At 37.3% G+C, this 19,789-nt stretch overlaps 2 protein-coding genes and 1 long non-coding RNA gene across 5 annotated transcripts; 2 read left to right on the top strand and 1 right to left on the bottom strand.

The window, feature by feature from the left end:
* LOC136686915 (uncharacterized) lies at nt 1-6,311 on the top strand. The gene is made up of 8 exons (XM_066660999.1): nt 1-134; nt 1,290-1,422; nt 1,507-1,568; nt 2,262-2,343; nt 3,744-3,778; nt 3,881-3,999; nt 4,589-4,888; nt 5,335-6,311. The coding sequence occupies exons 2-8, from the start codon at nt 1,300-1,302 to the stop codon at nt 5,352-5,354; spliced, it is 741 nt and encodes a 246-aa protein (XP_066517096.1). The 5' UTR covers nt 1-134; nt 1,290-1,299; the 3' UTR covers nt 5,355-6,311.
* Nucleotides 6,312-7,744: 1,433 nt separating this feature from the next.
* LOC136686790 (LITAF domain-containing protein-like) lies at nt 7,745-13,917 on the top strand. Of its 2 annotated transcripts, none has more exons than XM_066660779.1 (4): nt 7,745-7,808; nt 9,307-9,543; nt 10,193-10,325; nt 10,876-13,917. In XM_066660779.1, exons 2-4 carry the CDS (start codon nt 9,363-9,365, stop codon nt 10,979-10,981), a joined length of 420 nt encoding a protein of 139 aa, XP_066516876.1. In that variant the 5' UTR covers nt 7,745-7,808; nt 9,307-9,362; the 3' UTR covers nt 10,982-13,917. The 2 variants fall into 2 exon arrangements, with proteins under 2 accessions (XP_066516876.1, XP_066516877.1); XM_066660780.1 differs by having other exon boundaries at nt 7,774-7,814.
* Nucleotides 8,952-19,771, bottom strand: LOC136686792 (uncharacterized). Of its 2 annotated transcripts, XR_010800382.1 has the most exons (6): nt 18,021-19,771; nt 17,790-17,929; nt 17,201-17,315; nt 10,862-10,914; nt 9,643-10,365; nt 8,952-9,537 (listed from the first exon to the last, which is right to left on the bottom strand). It is a non-coding gene; the product is annotated as an uncharacterized lncRNA (long non-coding RNA). The 2 variants fall into 2 exon arrangements; XR_010800381.1 differs by having other exon boundaries at nt 9,643-10,914.
* Between the last annotated feature and the right edge of the window lie 18 nt (nt 19,772-19,789).

The raw sequence follows: 19,789 nt of genomic DNA, 5'->3' as shown, positions 1-19,789 counted from the left end.
AAGGCACCGGGCTCTTTATCTACCCATCTGTCTTGTGTTATTCACCTCTCTTTCAATTTCTTGCTTTCAGTCTCTAGGTAACTCTCACTGCGGAAGCATCCAAACCACTACTGGCACTCCTCGACAAAACACAGGTATGTGTGTGTGTGTGTGAGTGTTATGTCGGTGTGTATCTGTTGCTGTGGCTCAAAATAAAGCCTAAAGTGATTTTTTTGTTAGATTCTCATTTCCACAACAATCAGAATAACTATGAAATGAGAAATAGTGTGTTATTGTAACATTCGGCAGAAAACATGTTACAGAGCACCTGAGAAAATCAGAAACCTGAGACAGAGACACCTACCGATGTGTGTTTGTTATTATTACTTTTTTTATGTTCATACATTAAATCCACAACTTTGTTGGAACACCTTAACTTGTGTAGGTCATAAACTAGTTAAAAACAAGTGAGGATCTTGACTGCTGTACTCTGGGGTTTTAGATTACTTGACGCTTGTTTGGAGCAGCTACAAGATTAGCAGGTTGTCATTTTCAAAAATCTAATTTCATTTTCAGGTTCAGTTTACAGCAGTGATTATAAATATCTGTTTAACTTAGAACTCACTGTGTCTAGGTTGAATCTTTAGGTGCAATTTTTAGCTCACATCACATTGATGTTTCTAAGGCTCGTTCCACAAGGACCTATATACATATATGTTTACAGATGTACTAGTATTTTAACTGTATTGTTGATGCTGTTTTAAATTGATAGACATGACTAATATAAATATAATTCCATCGTGTTGAGCTTACATTTATTCTTTATTTAACATATAATTATGCTGTAATGACTGTAATGGCGTGCAACAGAGTAGACGTCAGCGGATATAAAACAGACATATTTAATGAATACAGGAAAGTCCAAAATCAGAAAAACTGGAAAAAGTGAGATCAAAACCAGAACTAAGAGGAGCATGTAAAACCATAATTCAGGAACCAACCAGTACTTTTCTGATAAATTACTGCAATGTATTTGTTTAATATTTGTTATATTGACATTTGATTTTTTCTGCGGTGTTGTTTTTTCACTGAAACCAAGTCAAATGTCGATACCCTTTTATTATTATTGTTTTATATGCTACATGACCACTTTCCAATCTGAAAAATTTGCCCTTGATCCAATATGGCGGCCATATTCCGGACACAGTCCTAAGAGATAGGCTCCTCACCCATTACTTGCTGGGGTATTCAGATAAAAGGATATCCTGCAACCTTTGACTCACCCTGTATATATTTCTGCTTTCCTTCAGTGGTGAAATCATGCCATACCCCAGACCACCGCTGGGAGAGAAATACCCCCAAACTGGCCTGCAGTACCCCAACTCTGCCCAGAAGTCAGCTTTCGTTCAACAACAGGTTACTACATACAACAGCAGCACTAAGGTAAAGCCGAGCCAGGAGAGCGGAGCATTTCTTAGGCCACTTCACATCTTTACCTCTTCTTTACTCTCTCTCTCTGATACACAGGGTCTCAATGGCAACCTGCACAATCCTTGTCCTCCCACCTTCAGTCCTGAAAACACAAAGAGGTATGAGGGATTTAACTGTGTACATCAAATGCAATTCTACTGCAATGCCCTGCTGCTTCCTCTTGATACACTACATGGCCAAAAATAAGTGGACACCCCTTATAATCATTGAAGTTATCTAGGGCAGTAAGGTGCCCATCACAGAAAAACATTCATTTGAGCACACACAGCTTTTATAACATCCACAGAGGAGCAAGAAACAAGTCAGCAGCTACACATGAGCTAGCTTTAGCTCACAATGCTCAATATCAAGTGTCAACTTACGGGTATAAAGCCTCCCATAATTAATCCTCCAACATCAAGTCCTCACCTCACTATCATCTGACCAAGCACTTATAAAATACACTCCAGAAGACATGCTGAATTAGCAGGTGGCCATGTAATGTATCATTGTGAAGACATTTTCACTATAAAACATTTGTATATTATGTTGGGACATGCCTTTGACTGACAGTACTGCTCACCAATGCCCTGAAGGGTTCTATTAAATGCCACTCTGTTTTTGTCCTGAACTTGGTAAGAAACCACATATCTGCTATTGTACTTTTTGTACTAAATTCTAAAAATGAGACCAGACCCGCTTTTCAAGCTGATGTTTCATGACAAAGCAAGACTTCAAAGGGAAAGAGAAACAGAACGAGGGTTGTGCTTTTCGAAAACAAACACATTCATCCTCCTGTTTTTCTTTTACAGTTCTGGAGGACCATCTCTAGGAAGCCAGTACCCGCAGCAAGCATACGCCATTCAGAAGTGTGATCCGCCACCGTACACTGAGGTAAAACTGAGGTGACAGGCTAATACTCAGTTTAACATGTTAAATATTCAGAAAATCTGAAACCTGACCATATCCACTGGTATTGTAGCAAAGGCATCAATAAAGGAAAGTATAGTGCATTTAGACAATTTTATGTTTTTAACAAAACAATCCCTGAACTGTCTGTTTTACAAAGACTAGAGACCACTCCACACTGTGTTTAACCACACAGAGATAACACATTGGTATGATGACCAAGGTGGTGTACAGTAACAAACCACAAACTAAATAAATAATACAACCAACTGTGTAAATAATGATATGTACTGGAAAATAAAATGTAAACGATATATTTGATGGACATTCAAATTTTGGCAAACAATAGTAGTTCACTGGAAGAGATAGTTTTGCAAATATCATTACGGGAACTAAGCAGTCTTAATTTCCTTGACAAAACTACCTAATAAAAATCATCTGAACAAAAACTGCTGAATGTTTTATAATGTCAAATACATTGTTATTATAATTACAAATACATTATTAATAAATTACCTGTTATTTATGATCTGAAAACAAAAGACTCACAAGAAAATGAAAACAGGAAAATGCTCTGTCTATTTGCGGGTGTCAGGGTGATTCTTTGGGAGTCGACTCCTCATCCCTCTTTAGGTTTACTTTGATATTATGCCACTGCTCTCACTGTGAGAAGAGACATTGCTCCAGAGGGTCAACTTTGGAACCAGACTCTAAAAATATCACACTTCAGATATTTCATCTATCTGCCCCATGTGACAGCATTGTGAATAGAGTTAATACCTGTCATTGTAAATCAAAATCTTTTCACGCTCCTTTTGAAAAACCCTCGTTCTTCCCTGTAATTATGCAAAACAGTGGCAGACACTGCAGGGTGTTCTTTGTACTTGAGTCTTTCTTGAGTCTTCAGTCTTGATTCTTGAGTCTTGAGTTAGCAACACCTTCTCTAGTGCAATTTGAAAGTAAAGTGTAAGTGTTAAATAAACACAAAACATATTTGAACAAAAAAGTGGCGATGAAAATTTGATTTGTGTGTTTTTAAATGTAACCTAACTTTAACTCACTGTATCTGAAAGCAAGTAATAAATAATCTCTCAAGTAATAAATAATAGTATAACCCTTTAAAAGTAGGCAACTTTTTAAAAAGTTAATGGACTAAAATAAGACTGTTTTAGTTAATGTTTTGATTCTTTCAACTAAAACTAGACCAAAACTCACAATAATTTAATGACTAATATGAGATTAAAACTAATTCACATTTTAGTCCAAAGAATTTTATAATACATTAATATCAGCTGCCAAAATAAACAATGCCAGGAAATGTGTTGAAGTATACTGCTCTCCTCAATTTTGCTTCCAAATGTTCAGTTTCTTGTGTTCACTTGCAGTTTCCTGAGATCAGCCAACTACCCACTCAGCGCAGGTACAGCACTGACATCTCACTGCATCAAACTCAGGTACAGAACTGACCACTCATTCTGCTGTGGCAGAAAGAAAAGTGCATCTTCTCTTTTCTCTTCTACAGTTCAGAGAACCCCTCTGCTTCAACTCCTCTTAAGGACAGTCAGCAATGTGGGAACATACTCCCTCCACCATACCCCGGCCCACCTCTCAACTATCAATCCTACAACTACGTCCAAGGAGGTCCGCAAACCCGCCTCCACCACACATCACATAACAGCATATAAAGTAGAAGCTGTGGAGCACTGGCTGTGTAAAGGGTTCCAAGTTTAATCTCCTTCCTGTCTGAAGTCAAGTCATTATAATAATGTGATTAGGAACTGCCTGCTGCAGAACTATAAAATATACCTTAGGGTTTTACATTTATAGAGTGTGCCATATGCACTCATCCAGAGCAACGCATTGTAATCGTGCTACAGAGAGAAATATCCAAGATAAGAGCTAAGACAATTCATTTGTCACTGTGGGAACCTGAGACCAATAAAGGTATATTAAAAAATAAATAAATAAATAAAATGAACACTGTTATTGTTAAAGATGTTTCAGTAATTTATTATTATTTCACTCAAATTTCCTAATAAATTCAAAAGTCATTATATTAAATCACTGGATAATTACAGCTACTAACTGTACTACCGTCACTACTCCTTGATGGAGTTGGGATACCTCATGATCAAAGTTCTTATATTTTAAAATTTCGTGGTTATTTGAAAATGACAAAAACAGCAACATTCTGATACATCTAATACTGCTTTATTGTGTAACTCCACAGATACATCTGCATCAAAGTTTGCAGAATACCCTGGAGTGGTGACTCAACAGAGCAGCATCACAGTAGCCCAGTCTGCACCACAGGCTGTATTTCAACAACCAATTAATCCTGCCACAGTAATCCAGGCTTCAAACCCAGCAATGGTGCTTCAGCCTGGGTCATCATCTCTAATCCAGACTGTGGTTCAGCCACGGGTTCAAGTCCTACCCACTGTGGTCCAACCCCAGGTTATGCCCACTGTAATCCAGCGTGTGGTTCAGCCAAGGGTAATCTACCAAACCCAACCTGCAAACACAGTCGGTGAGTACTCAAAAAAATAACAAAAAAAAAAAAAGAGTAAAATTGTACATATATGTGTGTGTGTGTGTGTGTGTGTGTGTGTGAGTGTGTGTGTGTGTATTAATAAACACTAGTTTTAAAAATGCATTTTCAGAAATAATACATAAACTTGCTTACATTTTAATTACATACAAGGCATAATCTAAATTCTTATGGCTAGGGTTGGGCCTGTATCTGAATCTTTACTTAGAATGTTTTTTATTCTAATTATGTTTTTTGCCAAGATCACACAGGTTTAGAGCGGAAGCTTCTGTGGGTTCATTCAGCTAAAGTAAAGGAAATCGGCAATTTAATAAAATTATCAAATAGATTTTGAGCAGTTAATAGGAATTTTAACTTGTCAAAGTTTGTAGCTTCTAACAAAAGTACACAAAAACACATCTTTGCTATTTTTTCTGTCTCTGCAGTATATCGCACATTCTACTGATTGAATTCTCCACCCGGATGGCATCATCCAGCACAACCTGGAAGAACTCAAAGATCCTGGAGAACACAAGCCTGATCCAACTTCATTAATATGAAAATATAATGAAATCTAAAATATAATCTTCTGCAAATGCAAAGTCTGTATAAGAGCTAAATTGAAAACACTTTAATTTTAACATCTGTATTTTTAAAATATATTATTAACTAACTATATTTTTCAGGGTTTCTCTCTCAAATCTTTTAGAGTAATTAGGAAGAAATATCATGAATGTATAACTGCACATAATCGTTCAAGAAACTGGGTTCTAATTTTGGATGAAATCTGAATCAGTCTATCTCTGTCATTTTTCACAAATAAAATATTATTTTATATTACAGCTCCAACATCTGAATGCTGTATGCTTCTTTACATGGTTTTAACTGGGGTGTTTATGTGGGTGTTACTCTTATTCTGGGACTAGATTTGCTCCTGGGTTTGTTTAATATGATAAATAATAAGGGACACTGGTAAATAAGTATGTTAAGGACCTCCTTTAGTGACAAGCAAGTGTTTAACATTGTTAACCTGTCTGAGCATGTCAGCGTGGTGTTGTTTATACACTAGAAAACCTATCTTGAGTGAAATAAGCAGTCAACCCCATGGCTGAACATTTATACTTCAAAACAGCAGTGATCCAAATATGGGTGTATGGGTGTGTTCAGTTTGCAGGCTAGTCTTTAGAAGTTTAATTGATGGGACAATGACATTTCTGAATTTGTGAATGAGGAAATTCTGGTCTGGACAAGAAACGTGTACAACTATGTAAAAAATTGTGCACGGTTTCCCCACCTTCGTCTCTGCTAATAGTTTAAGCTTGACCTGCATTAGAGACCTTGAAGGTATAAAGATGTAACTGCATAATGACCTTGTGTTATAATAATGCCAATAAATATTTTAAAATACATTTACAACATCTGCTTTAATAATTTTAATCAATGCACACATGAATTAACACACATTAAGTTCCTGGGGAAACTGAGAGCAACATTATCGCCAGTGTGTGGATTGAGTGTTCTGAGCAGTGTGGATTGTAAAGCGTCCTTGGGTATCTAGAAAGGCGCTATATAAGTGTAACTATAGATAGAACATTAAACATCTACAGATTTAGACTTTTTTTTAATCTGAATTACAGTTCAAATTGAAGAATTTAATTCTCCAATCCTTATTCAATTTATTCCATTATATTTGTTGTTAGATTTTAAATGTGAATTTCATTATAATCAGTAATTACTGATGAACAGTCAGGGGTGGAAGGCTACAAATAACCTATTTTTAAAAAGTATACTTCAAACCTTGATTAAAAATTACGAGTGAAAAACATACAATTTCTTTTTAATTTACATTTAAGTTAAAATTTATTTTTATACCCATATATACTAAACTATACAGAGAAAAAGGTTTTCTTTTTTGAAGTTTTACTCTGAAATGGGTTTTATATGAATACAAAAGAAAAGGGTAAAAACTCATTGGTTATTTAAGAATTTCACTGGTCAAAATGAAAAGGCGGCACTACAACTGACTTCTTTTGGAAATGAAACCACACAAAACTAAAACAATTCTATGTTAATAATGCTCAAAATAAAGTATTTTTATACCTTATAAAACCTCCTAATGATACATTAAAGTGCCTAAATTTTCAGTAACCTACTTTAAAAGAAGATTACATTTATAAAAGTTTATAAATGGTGTCAAAACCTGTACACCAAACACAGTAAACAGTGACCTCTTTTTGTCTAATACTGAAAATGTCAGAGAACTCACTGAAAATATGAAGGGGAAGTATAATCTCAGACCTGAGAATGTGAATACTGTTATTTCACATCTTAATGGAAACACCACGTTATCATTAATGTATTAAAAGACTCTCTGTTGGTGATCAATTAATTAAAGAGTTAAACTTATCAACGAAAATGTGATGGAGCTGACAGGGTTAATGTCTGCTGATGGAGACATAGTGAGGTCAATATTCAGTGAGATCTGATGTTAAATTGTAGATGGATGTGGGGTCACTATTTGGCAAAAAAAACGGGTCACTGTTGCCCGTTCTATCAGTGTATTATAACTGATTATTAATGACTATTAATGTATTAACAGCATAATTAATAACTATAAATATAGCGATTTAAACCATTAATACAGCTTTAAAAGTCCTTTTTAAAACAAGTTGAATAGTTCTACTCCACTATAATACTTAAAAAGTATTATAAAAAAGAGGCATTGAAAATATCTCTGTAAATGCAGTGATACTGAGAGTATAAGACAGTATTATTCTCTCAGCCTCATTCCTGCTGTCATTCTCTAAGTTGCTAGCTTCCTCTTTCCTTTTTTCTCTGTTAGTACAGGTTGTGTATCCTGTACTGTGGGTAGTCTCTCAGTAACACTCATAAGAGAATCATCCACATATCAGGGAGAGAGGTAAGTGTGAGTATGCCTTTGTATATGTTTTAAAAGACTGAGTTCCGATTAAAAAATCATCCATTGTTTTAATCTGCAACTGTAATAACCCTTTAATACTAAAATGTTATTGCTGTGATAGTATGGAGTGAAATGTAAATCCCATAAGGTTTAGTCCTATTTTGGCTGCAATTTTAGAGTCAAATGTAAACGCGGTTAGCTATTTTGTTCCATTAGACTTGTAAAAACAAAATGTTGAGAAGTAATTAAAATAGTAAACCAGTCGAACAGGGAAACAGAGAAGGAAATTACACAGTGTTATGACAGGAATATCATATTGTAAATGAAGCTTCAGTGCTCTCAAAAGAAATAAAATATACCGAGCATAATAATTAAACTGCAGAAGGTTTAACAGTAGATTTACAGGTTGCTGTTAAACTAATCAATAATTTACTTAAGATTTTTCACATAGTATTTAGCTGATGTATTTGTTTTACTCTGCTCTTTAGTACAACGGAACTTTCCTTAAAGTTCATCTTTCTATAACATACTATTTCTATAACATGTCTCTAGACAGCTATTTGTTAGTTTGATTTTTACTAGACTTTGGCCTTAGAACAGACAGGTACTGATTTTAGATGATTCGATCTGCATCGTAACACCATCAATGGATACTCATCAATCCAGAGAAAAGGGTTCCACTGCAAAATATTTCATGCTTTTCTGTTTTTTAAATTTTACATCATGTGAGAACACTATAAATATAAAATGTTAAAATGCAGTTTGGTTCAATAATTTTGTAAAGGCCCACCAGAAAATGAATTCTCATTTATTTGGATGTGTGATATCACAAATATTTTAATAACAAAGAGTCTAATTAATATGTCACCAAACTAAAGATAGGTTAAAAGACCTCCCCAGACATGATATCATTTTGCAGTTGGTTAAAGATGCCATTCGTACAGGTCGTAATGAAACTGTGACTAGTTTTGGTCAAAACACCACAAGGATCAACCCCCAAAGCAGCGTTCTCCCCTGTCCAAATTACCCTCTTCAGACCAGCCAGTTTCAGCACCCCTTTTTTTTTAAATGAAAGCCAAGTGAGGCTCTTGAGGCTCCTCCCTTATTTTGCTTATTTAGACTTTGTCTTTTTACTCTGACTGTGGGTGTCCGCCGAATAAAAAAAGGAAAAAACTAAACAGTAAATCTGGCTCAGACTCTTCATGCAACATGAGAGGTGGGTGTTAGGTTAAAGGAGGAACACTGTGGAACTTACATCTTTTTGGATATAAGCTGACTGGGAGTGTCAGACCTTTGCAAAGGTCTTTCTGAAGTGACCCCAGGACGTAGTAAACTTGCTTTATCTGATGTCTTTATCCAATTTCTCTCAGTATTTGTTAACGTTTGCATCTGTATGATTTAGTTTTTGGCACAAATCTCCAAAGTGAGAAAAAAACAAATTTGCTTCAGAGATTTTGACCGTGACAGATTTTATTTATCAGGTGCTTTCCTTTCACAGGTGTCTAAAGTTTGTCAGAGTAAGTTTACACTGCTGTCTCCCCTCCTGCTTACATCATGGCTATGATACTTCAGCCCATGCCTGAACCGAACATTGTGATAATAGAACCTGAGCCTACAATAATCCAGTCTGTGATTCAGCCTGCTGTAATCCAGCCTGTGCTTCAGCCTGCTGTAATCCAGCCTGTGGTCCAGGCACCACCTGTAACTGTGGTGCAGCAGGTTCCAACCACTGTGGGTGAGTTTAAAGCTCTATTTAGTATAAAATGATCAATTATATGAGTTTTTGTTTTACCATGCAATGTTCATGACTGTAAAAATTCAGAAGATTCCTCACCATTTGCTGCTCTCAAGTTGGTTTGCATGATCTGGCAGTAAATGAATAAAAGACAGTGGCTCAGTCAGACAGGCTTTCTCTCTTTCTCTCTCTCTCTCTGCTCATAGCAGAGATACACCTGAAAGAGACCTTAAATCATGAAAATCATCAAAAGAAATAAGAATATTGCATTATTCCTGCTCCAAAAGGTTATGACTTAGTTTTGTCATTTTTGATTATTTAAGTACGAAAACATTCTAGATTTGGGGGAGCATTTAAGGCATGAAAGTAACCAAAAAGTGCTACAAAAGTAAGTTACAGATGAGTGTCTGTGATAATTTAAATTGAATGAAGTCTTACAGACTAGCTACAATATTGCCCAAAAAAAACAACACCTTAAAAGATGCAGAGATTCTGAACATAAGAAAAGCAGAGAGAACTACAGTTCCCAACAATCCAGACATTTTGTTTTAATACCTCAGACAAAATCCACTGCCTTTTTTATGTAAATGACTCTGTTAGAATGTTGATGTATCATTCATGTGACCTGAAATATAAACTGTGTTTGCAGTGGTTCAGCCTCGTCTGGGAGAAGATCCTGGGCGAACGAGGTGCCATTACTGCCAACAGGAAATCGTTACAGTGACCAAACCCATCATGGGAACCCTTACCTGGACTATTTTTGGGGTCCTATTTGCTTTGTGGTGAGATCTGCACACATACATGGACACACTCACCTCATTCCTGTAGAACAACATGTTGACTTGTTGACTTTCACAGTGAAAATATGTTGCATGTGATCTACAATGAATACAATTCTGCACATATAACTGTTTATGTGTTGACTGTAACGTACTGGGGAAAATTACACATAATTTGGCATGTACAAAACATAGCTATCCAAAGAAAATCAGATATTTCCAAAATAGTAAATTTACAGATAATTTTTGAGCATTTCTACTGGTTCATTCATCATGAACGTTTTACAAAGTGTGAAAGACAGCTGTGTTCTAATTATTTAGTAAGCTAAAAATGAAAAAATGGATGTGTTTTATTTTGCATATGCTAGCCTCAACACATATAGAAATAAACAGGACTTCTATGTAAAAATTGCAGAAATTATCTAAATAATAATATAAATATTTTGACCTAGAACATCAAGAAAGTATGTATTTTAAGCAGGAGTGTTCAACGTTTTGCATATGGCTGTACAAACTGCACACATTCACAGCTTCCTCACTTTTCTCTCTGCAGCATCTGGCCGTTCTGTCTGATCCCCTTCTGCGTGCCAGCCTGTAAAGACATTGAACACAGCTGCCCAAGCTGCCACAACATCATCAGCGTCCACAGACGCATGTGATGATCTCCACACAAAAGAACCCAAAGAAGAATAACAACTACTAGGATTAGGCCTGGTAATACAGAAAGTAATGATCACTATATATCTATTGTTTGGATTTTTCAGCCAAAGTTTGGATATGTTTTTTTTTTTTTTGCTTTAAAATGTATTACCATTTGAGTAACACTTGGCTAAACAGTTTAATTTTGAGCATAAATTCAGGATTTTCTCTCTTTGCTGGTTATGAATTTAAAGAGATCTGAGATTGTTAAAGGAGCAATCTGTAATACTTACAACAAGCATCAGAACTATAATACAGTTTTTAAAATCAGAACTATAAAACAGTGGAGCTGCTGCCTCCTCACCAGATGTGAAGCTCAAGAAGGTTGCCAGTTTGAGGAAAACGTAATGAACAAGCAAGAGACAAGTTTAAGAAACTTGGGCCATAATAGCTAAGAAGAATGTGCCATAATCAACATATTTACACGGAACAGTGTTCATTGTTTCACTAAAACATCTATCAACACAAAAGAAAAAATTCTGAGCGGCTGCCAATTCCCTGCATTTAAAAGCCTTTACTGTCCAAGTCTACTAGAAATATGTTGACTAGACAAGGTTGATGTTACTACGTCAAACATTTCGTTCCACCTTATATGTGCCAGTTTAAGAGTCCTAATGGCATAATTCGCAATTCTATGTTCCACCTTAAGAGCCAAAGCTAGTGCTATAGCTTTTGAAATTTTTGAAGCAACTGTTATTCTATCTTTTCCGTTTAAATCACACAGAACAACTGTATCTTATGTCACTTAACATTTACCTACTTATGTGTAAGGCAAAAAGGGAAAGAGCTGCTGCCATTTTCCCTCCATTTACAAGAACATACTGACTAAACCACATTTTTAGACTACACAAGGCTGGTGTTATTTTCCCTTCAACCATAAATGTCATTTTAGAAAGCAGACCCTTGATTTCTTATTCTTAATCGTGCAGGCATTTAGCTTCACCTTAAAGAGTTTGTTTCAGAGTCTTATATACATTATTCTCCAGCTACTTATTGAATACTAATTTCCACCTTAAACAGCTATGTCAACTAAAGCTAGCACTAGGTTTTATAAACAAAATTATTATTTTGTATAAACAGTATTTATCCCAAATTTTTTTTGGTCCAGTATAATATAACATTAACTCTGTTCACTTGGTCATTCATGGCTTTAAGATACTATGTTTGTTGACCTGGCAACACCTGTAATGTGATTGGACAGAGGGTGGAATGAAGCATTTGTGCTTCGTTCTGGACCGGCCACTTCTCAAAAAGTATATACTGCTTCAGCAAATGCTGTGAGAGGCAGCAGTGTTTCAGCTTTGACGGTTTCCTTAATCTATGATCACACACCCTGGACATTTTATGTCTAATTAAATATCTTACAGATTGCTCCTTTAATGATAGCAGTCAACTCAATCCCCTCCTACTTTCATTTTTTCATGTCATGACATGTCATTTTGTGATGGTTCAAGTGGTGTGTAAATCAGGCTCTCTGAAGCACTCTTATTGGAAAAAGAAAAGTGCCTCCTCCCTCTTACACAACGTTGGCCATAAACCACAGGCATTTGGCCATGTGTTGTCTTATCACCCAGTTGTATGTATGATAAACCCATCCAAAAATAACTTTCATTCATTCATTGTCTGTAAGTGCTTATCCAGTTCAGAGTCAAGGTGGTTCCAGAGCCTACCTTAAATCACTGGGCACACAGAAAAAACACACCCTGGAGGGGTCACCAGTCCTTCACAGGGCAACACACACTCACACATTCACTCACACCTTCAGACACATTTGAGTCTCCAATCCACCTACCAACATGTGTTTTTGGACCGTGAGAGGAAACCGGAACACCCAGAGGAAACCCATTCAGACACAGAAAGAACACACCAAACTCCTCACAGTCAGACAGTCATCCAGAGCGGAACTCGAACCCACAACCTCCAGGTCCCTGGAGCTGTGTGACCACGCCACCGTGCTGCCCTCCAAAAATAACTTGTGCTGTACATTTTAAAATAGATGTTGTTTGCAAGAGTTTTCTAAAAGCCTTTAAAAGCTCTTTCTACCTTCTTAGTTTTTCCCAGACCTAGGTTAATCAAAAATATTAATTAAGTTAAGGGAGATTCAAGAGGTCACTTCTAAAATAAAGCAGTAACAGCTTTCACATTGAAACTCATTTAGTGTTTAAGTCCACTGAGTTTAATGCTGCAAATTTATTCAGGAACTGGTACAAGTTATTAAGGAAAACTGTTACAGAAATACATAATTACTGAAAATAAACTGAGAAACTATGAGATAAAGCTTTCCAACACTTCTGGGTGCAATCTGTAATCTGTACAATCTGTAGCTACTTCAATAACATTAATAAGGATGAATATTAACTACTCTAAATAAAAAGAACATTTTAAAAAATGTTGTAAGTTCTTTCTATTTCTGCTTTCTCTGGACCTTTTTCAAAAGTTTTAAAATGGTTAGACACAGAGAAGCTTACCAACTAGGGGTGGGCGATATGGCCCTAACCAAATATCACCATATTTCAGGGTATTTTTGATACTTAATACTTAAATTATATTTTAGTTATATTTATGGTTTTGAACATTCAGTAGAAGCATACAAAAAAATCTGTAAACAGATTCTGACTTTAAAAACACCCTTAAAATACCCCTAAAACTTCACAGTAAATAAACAAATACAAAATAGATACTCAGCTAGTTTCAGTGTCATCTGTCTGCCTAGTTTAGAGATAGCAATGACAACTGAGTTCTCCTAGCTGAATCTTTGTCTTTTCCTCATACTTAATTTGATACTTCTGCTTGAGGTGGTGAAACAGATTACTTGGGTTTCCCCTTTTGTTGTTACAGGCACAACTAAAGTCGCTCTCTGTTTTGGAATAAATTATTTCACAACAGAGACAATGACTTGCAAAATGTCTTCAGAATCCGGATCTCATCTGATATTGAAAGGTTGCCCTGCAATTCTTGGTAATCAGTAAAGTTCGCACTGTGTTTGGTAAGCAAGTGGTTAGCATGGAACTTCATTGTCAGATACATACATATATATATATATATATATATATATATATATATATATATATATATATATATATATATATATTCAGCTTTTTTGTGAAGACATGTTGCCTACAAGTTATTGTAGAACAAATCTATATGCAATACAGTGCAATGTCTACAAGACCCTAAATCTCACTGTCATAGAACTGTAGCAGTTTCTGTGTACTGTGATGTATATGTCATTATTTAAGTTGCCAGGCACATGCAAATACTGGAATTGTGATGCACACCTTTGCTTCACAACCACCACTATCTGTCAGTGTACTGTGGCTGTTCCTAAATGACTCACTTATTAACACAGCCATATTATGTGTAACTGCACAATGTCATTGCAGTTACAAGCAGCAAGTGAAGTAAGAAGAACTAATTATTAAACGCATCCACACGATAACTAACCCCATTGGTTCAGCCCGACTGCAATGCATATGGCTCTAGTTTATTGTATGAGTCCATAAGATGTAACACGATGGAGCCGCATCCCCCTTTTTGAATAAACAGGTTCTTGCACTGATTCAATGTGTAAACAAATAAAGTATTTATTCCTGAAATCTGTACCATAGTATGACTTTAGCAATACACTGAATTCCTTAGTTACACTGTGCTTGTGTCTACCTCATTACCCATGCAGTGAATTATTTGAAGATTATTCTCAGAATTCTGAATTTATTCTGCGAATATTATTTCCCAATCCCATAGCCCTAAAACTCTGTTGTATAAACCTTCCTGTGCCTTGTAAGACACATTGTAGTAGATATAAAACAAAGATTCAATGTTAAACATAATAGCATTCCTCATGAAGTAGTCTATTAAAAAGTGAGTATGAGATAAATAGTGCCCATACTGTGAGTGAGTGTGTAACTGAGTGAGCCAGGTCCATGAGTTGTTCTGCATTTAAAACTACTATTACTATAACAACTACAACACTCAACAGGTACTTCTCCACCACAAGTGTGTATTAAGGTCAAAAGATTGCATTAAAACTATTGTACAACAATGTCTCGGGTACTGCATTTATAATCACCTTATGTAATAACTTTTTGCAAGAAACTTTAAAAATCCTTAAACTCTTCTGATGTCTTATTCCATTCACCAACACTGTGAATAATTCACCTGCTTCTATCTGAGTATGAGGTGATTAATATGATCTTTCTGTTTCAAGGAAAATCAAGGGACAAGTCATTTACAGAAAGTAATTTGCAGCATAGTTAAAGTTCCAGAGATTGTTTTGAGTGATGTCAACACAAAACTGTGTTCAGCAGGTTGGTTTGGGAACATACCACACATACAGTGCCTTGCGAAAGTATTGTGGAAAAGTTTAAAGCCAGATTTGGATACAAAAAGATGTTCCCAGGCTTTAAACACCCCAGGAGCACTGTGCAAGCAATCATATTGAAATAGAAGGTGTATCAGACCACTGCAAATCTACCAAGGCTCGGCCGTCCCTCTAAACTTTCATCTTGAACAAGGAGACGACTGATCAGAGATGCAGGCAAGAGGCCCATGATCACTCTGGATGAACTGCAGAGATCTACAGCTGAGGTGGGAGAGTCTGTCCATAGGAAAACAATCAGTCGTACACTGCACAAATCTGGCCTTTATGGAAGAGTGGCAAGAAGAAAGCCATTTCTCAAAGATATCCATAAAAAGTCTCGTTTAAAGTTTGCCACAAGCGACCTGGAAGACACACCAAACATGTGGAAGAAGGTGCTCTGGTCAGATAAAACCAAAATCGAACTGTTTGGCCACAATATATGTTTGGCATAAAAGCAACACAGCTCATCACCCTGAACACACCATCCCTACTGTCAAACATGGTGGTAGCAGCATCATGGTTTGGGCCTGCTTTTCGTCATCAGGGAGAGGGAAGATGGTCAAAATTAATGGGAAGATGAATGGGGACAAATAAAAAACCATTCTGGAAGAAAACCTGTTGGAGTCTGCAAGAGACCCAAGACTGGGATGGAGATTTATCTTCCAACAAGACAATGATCCAAAACATAAAGCCAAATCTACAATGGATTGGCTCACAAATAAAGGTATCCAGGTGTTGGAATGGTCAAGTCAAAGTCCAGACCTGAATCCAATTGAGAATCTGTGGAAAGAGCTGAAGACTGCTGTTCACAAACGCTCTCTATCCAACCTCACTGAGCTCGAGCTGTTTTGCAAGGAATAATGGGCAAGAATTTCAGTCTCTCAATGTGCAAATGCTGCAATTGCAGCAAAAGGTGGTGCTACAAAGTATTAACGCAAGGGGGGGCGAATAATATTTTATGCCCCACTTTTCAGTTTTTTATATGTTAAAAAAGTTTGAGAGATCCAATAAATTTCATTCCACTTCACAATTGTATTGGCAGCAGGTAGTATGACAGCTCCAGGGACCCAGAGGTTGTGGGTTCAGGTCTCTCTCCAGGTGACTGTCTGTGAGGAGTTTGGGGATTCTCCCTGTGTCTTCATGGGTTTCTTCTGGGTGCTCTGGTTTTCTCCCATGGCCCAAAAACACATGTTGGTAGGTGGATTGGAGACTCAAAAGTGTCTGTAGACGTGACTGTGTGAGTCATTGTGGGTGTGACGCCCCTTCCAGGGTGTGTTCCTGCCTTGCGTCCAATGATTCCGGGTAGGCACTGGACCCACCGCCACCCTGAACTGGATAAGTGGTTATAGACAATGAATGAATGAATGAATGAATTTTCTCCAACAAACATAACCAAGATTTGTGTTTGTATTTGTACAATTATATTATGGACGGCATGGTGGCACAGCAGGTAATGTCGCAGTCACACAGGGTTGTGGGTTTAGAGAGGAGATGGTCGTGTTTGCATGGGTTTCCTCTGGTTTCCTCTCACTGTCCAAAAGGACACGTTGGACTCAAAAGTGTACGTGTGTCGCCCTGTGAAAGACTGTTGCCCCCTCAGAGTTTGTTCCAGCCTTTCACCCAGTGATACAGGGTAGGCTCTTGACCAATCAGAGCCAATTAAAATGCAGCAGTCAGAATACTGACAGTGACGACAGGTAAGTGCACTGAAGAAATCTCTGTCAACTTGTGGGCAGAGTCTGTGGCTGAGCTTCACCACAGACTAATGCTTCACCAATGAGTGGTTAGGGTTAGAGATAGGATTAGTGTTAGTGTGTACCTCCTACTTGGAGCTGATTGGGCCTACACAGATATTCATCCCTCTGAATTGTCTTGATACTGGCAGCAGAACTAATTTTGTCCACTAAGGGGTGCTCCTGCCAAGCCAGTGATTTCTGTGTACAAATGTGAAAGCCAGTTCTAGTCATGCATTAAGAGCCCAAACCTGTTAGTCAATATTATACACAAAACATAGGCATCACAACAACACTTGGTTATCCTGAAATCCTGAAACAAGCTACGAGATGTAAGAGATGCAAGATGCTGCCGCGCAGGAGTTTGCTTTGAAGTAACATGTAAAGGGGACATATGAAAAACTTTTCAGTGCTTGAGCGCACACATTAAGAGATGGTATGTCTACCAACCCCCAACTGTGAAATAATAACACCAAAGTCAAAGTAAAAAAAATATGGCACAGAAAAAGCTGTTCTGATTACATACTACCCTACTTCATATATCAAGAACAAGCTCATTACAACACAAACACATGTGAACACAAAGCAGATGAGTGTTGAATATAAACTTTAAATCAGAGTTCCAATACTTAATAATTAAAGCACATAAAATTAAGAAATAAATATAGCCTCTACCAGCAATTCTTGGGGTCCAAGCCAGTATTCGCTAGAAGATGAACAATGCGTCAGCATATGACCTTTCCTGAGTTTGAAGCCATACTTTTTAGGTTAGTCTTTGTAGTGTTTCTTAGGTGTCCCTTGGTGTTTTGGTGTCTCTGTGGAGATGGAGTGTGAGTTGGAGGAGTAGTGGATGACAGACACAGCATAGAGCACAGAACTCACTCTGGTTTCATCCTGGATTCTCACCTAATGTTCAGGATTCCCACAAAGCAGATATGATGTGGGTGGTTGATCATTCTCATCACTGTAGAGACACTGACATTATGGTTAAATATCAGTTCAGTGTGTATTGTGCTCTTATGATTGGTTCAGACAGAGCACTGCTGCTGGAGACTTTAAAACCTGTGTCCACTGACTGTCTGCACTGTTAGACACACCTACCTTCTTGGTCCACTTGATAGATATTATTTTATATATAAAATAATAGCTCATCTGCTGCATTACATTTGAGTTGCTTGTCTGCTAGTGCTTTATCAGTGGACACAGGACACTGCCTGCTGGATGTGTTTGGTTGTGGACTATTCTCAGTTCAGCAGTGATGCTGAGGGTTTTTAAAACTTCAACACTTAAGTCATACCTGCTGTATGGCTGCCCTGACCATTGAAGAACAGGGTGAAAGCAAGCAATCTCTGCAGAGCAAGAGGTTAGCATATGACATTTCCTGATACAGAAGACACATTTTAACTTAGTTTTTGTAGTATTTTTAAATGTGATCCTTGATGGAGCTGGGTAGTGTGTGTTTGTGTCTGTGTGTCTCTGTGTGTGTATGCACCCATCGACTATAACTTCATGACCACCTCCTGTTTTCTACAATCACCTTCCATTTTCTGAGTTCCACTGACCAAGGTTGCCAAAGAGCTGCTGAAATCTGATTGACTGATGGCAGCCATGTTTTTTGAATATGACATCATCATCATCATAGAATCTGATTCAGGACATCACCCACTACATGCATACCAATCATCATGTCAATTGGACAATCCTGTGAAGCCTAACAATGTTTTTGTTGTTATAGCACCCCCTATGCTTGCAGTTGCAGCACCAAGTAATCATATCTTCCAACCCCTATAGGGTGTGATGTATCATAACATTCAGGTTAAGAGTTTGTGAGTTATAGCTGTATTTGTCTGAATTTTGGAATGCAAGCTCCACTCGTTTGTGAGTCTGGTAGCCAAGCAGTGATGAAATTCCAACATTTTTTATAATTATTAAGGTTCAGGTTCTTAGGATTCTGCTGATATCACATATGTCCATGCATATGCATATTTCAATTATGTAGAATTCACTCAAAATCTAAGTGGGCAAAGCTTATGGGGTCTTGAGGCTTTTTTGTAGGGTCTGACCTGAAGAATCAGATAAAATAAGAATTTCATCTCTACGTCACATGGGGTAATAGATACAGAAGTCAACGCATTCCGTGTCGCTATAGCTCCACCATCAGGCTGACCTGGCCGATTCTTTGTGCCTGGAGGGTTTACTACCAGTTGACCAAATGTCAAGTCTGTAGGCCTTAGTTTGGGCTGGCCATCGCGTTTCATCTAGAAAAAGATGAATTCCAGGCATATTACTTTGATACGCGTGAGAGAACAATTGCTGCTAAAAGAAAAACTGAAGTGGGGAAGACAGCATAGACACAGCTATCATGCTACAGGGGTTCACAGTGCCACACACAAAACACACAGCCGCACTGCTGAACTCTAAGTGCATGTTTGTAAAGAAAATGGCGCAGTTTTCAAATTGTAGCTATTTTCGTCATTATATCAGAAAGGCCTGTGTTAAAGGCCTTTGCACACAGTCTACGCACCCAGTGCCAGAGGCAGCAAAACAACCCCAAAACATCTTTGAACCTACACCATATTTAACTGTACTGTGTTCTTTTCTTTGAAGCCCCCATTCCATTTTCGGTAAACAGGATAATGATGTGCTTTAACAAAAGGTCTCACCTCTTCATTTTG

This window comes from Hoplias malabaricus, chromosome 2, assembly GCF_029633855.1.
Source record: "Hoplias malabaricus isolate fHopMal1 chromosome 2, fHopMal1.hap1, whole genome shotgun sequence".
Taxonomy (NCBI): Eukaryota; Metazoa; Chordata; class Actinopteri; order Characiformes; family Erythrinidae; genus Hoplias; species Hoplias malabaricus.
This window is presented reverse-complemented; position numbering and strand designations above follow the sequence as displayed.

Coding starts and splice junctions, on each gene's coding strand:
- LOC136686915 (XM_066660999.1), top strand. CDS start 1,300: ATGCCATACCCCAGACCACCGCTGGGAGAGAAATACCCCCAAACTGGC. Junction 3,779..3,880: donor CAACTACCCACTCAGCGCAG/GTACAGCACTGA, acceptor TCTCTTCTACAG/TTCAGAGAACCCCTCTGCTT. Junction 4,889..5,334: donor CCAACCTGCAAACACAGTCG/GTGAGTACTCAA, acceptor CTGTCTCTGCAG/TATATCGCACATTCTACTGA.
- LOC136686790 (XM_066660779.1), top strand. CDS start 9,363: ATGGCTATGATACTTCAGCCCATGCCTGAACCGAACATTGTGATAATA. Junction 9,544..10,192: donor GCAGGTTCCAACCACTGTGG/GTGAGTTTAAAG, acceptor CTGTGTTTGCAG/TGGTTCAGCCTCGTCTGGGA. Junction 10,326..10,875: donor GGGGTCCTATTTGCTTTGTG/GTGAGATCTGCA, acceptor TTCTCTCTGCAG/CATCTGGCCGTTCTGTCTGA.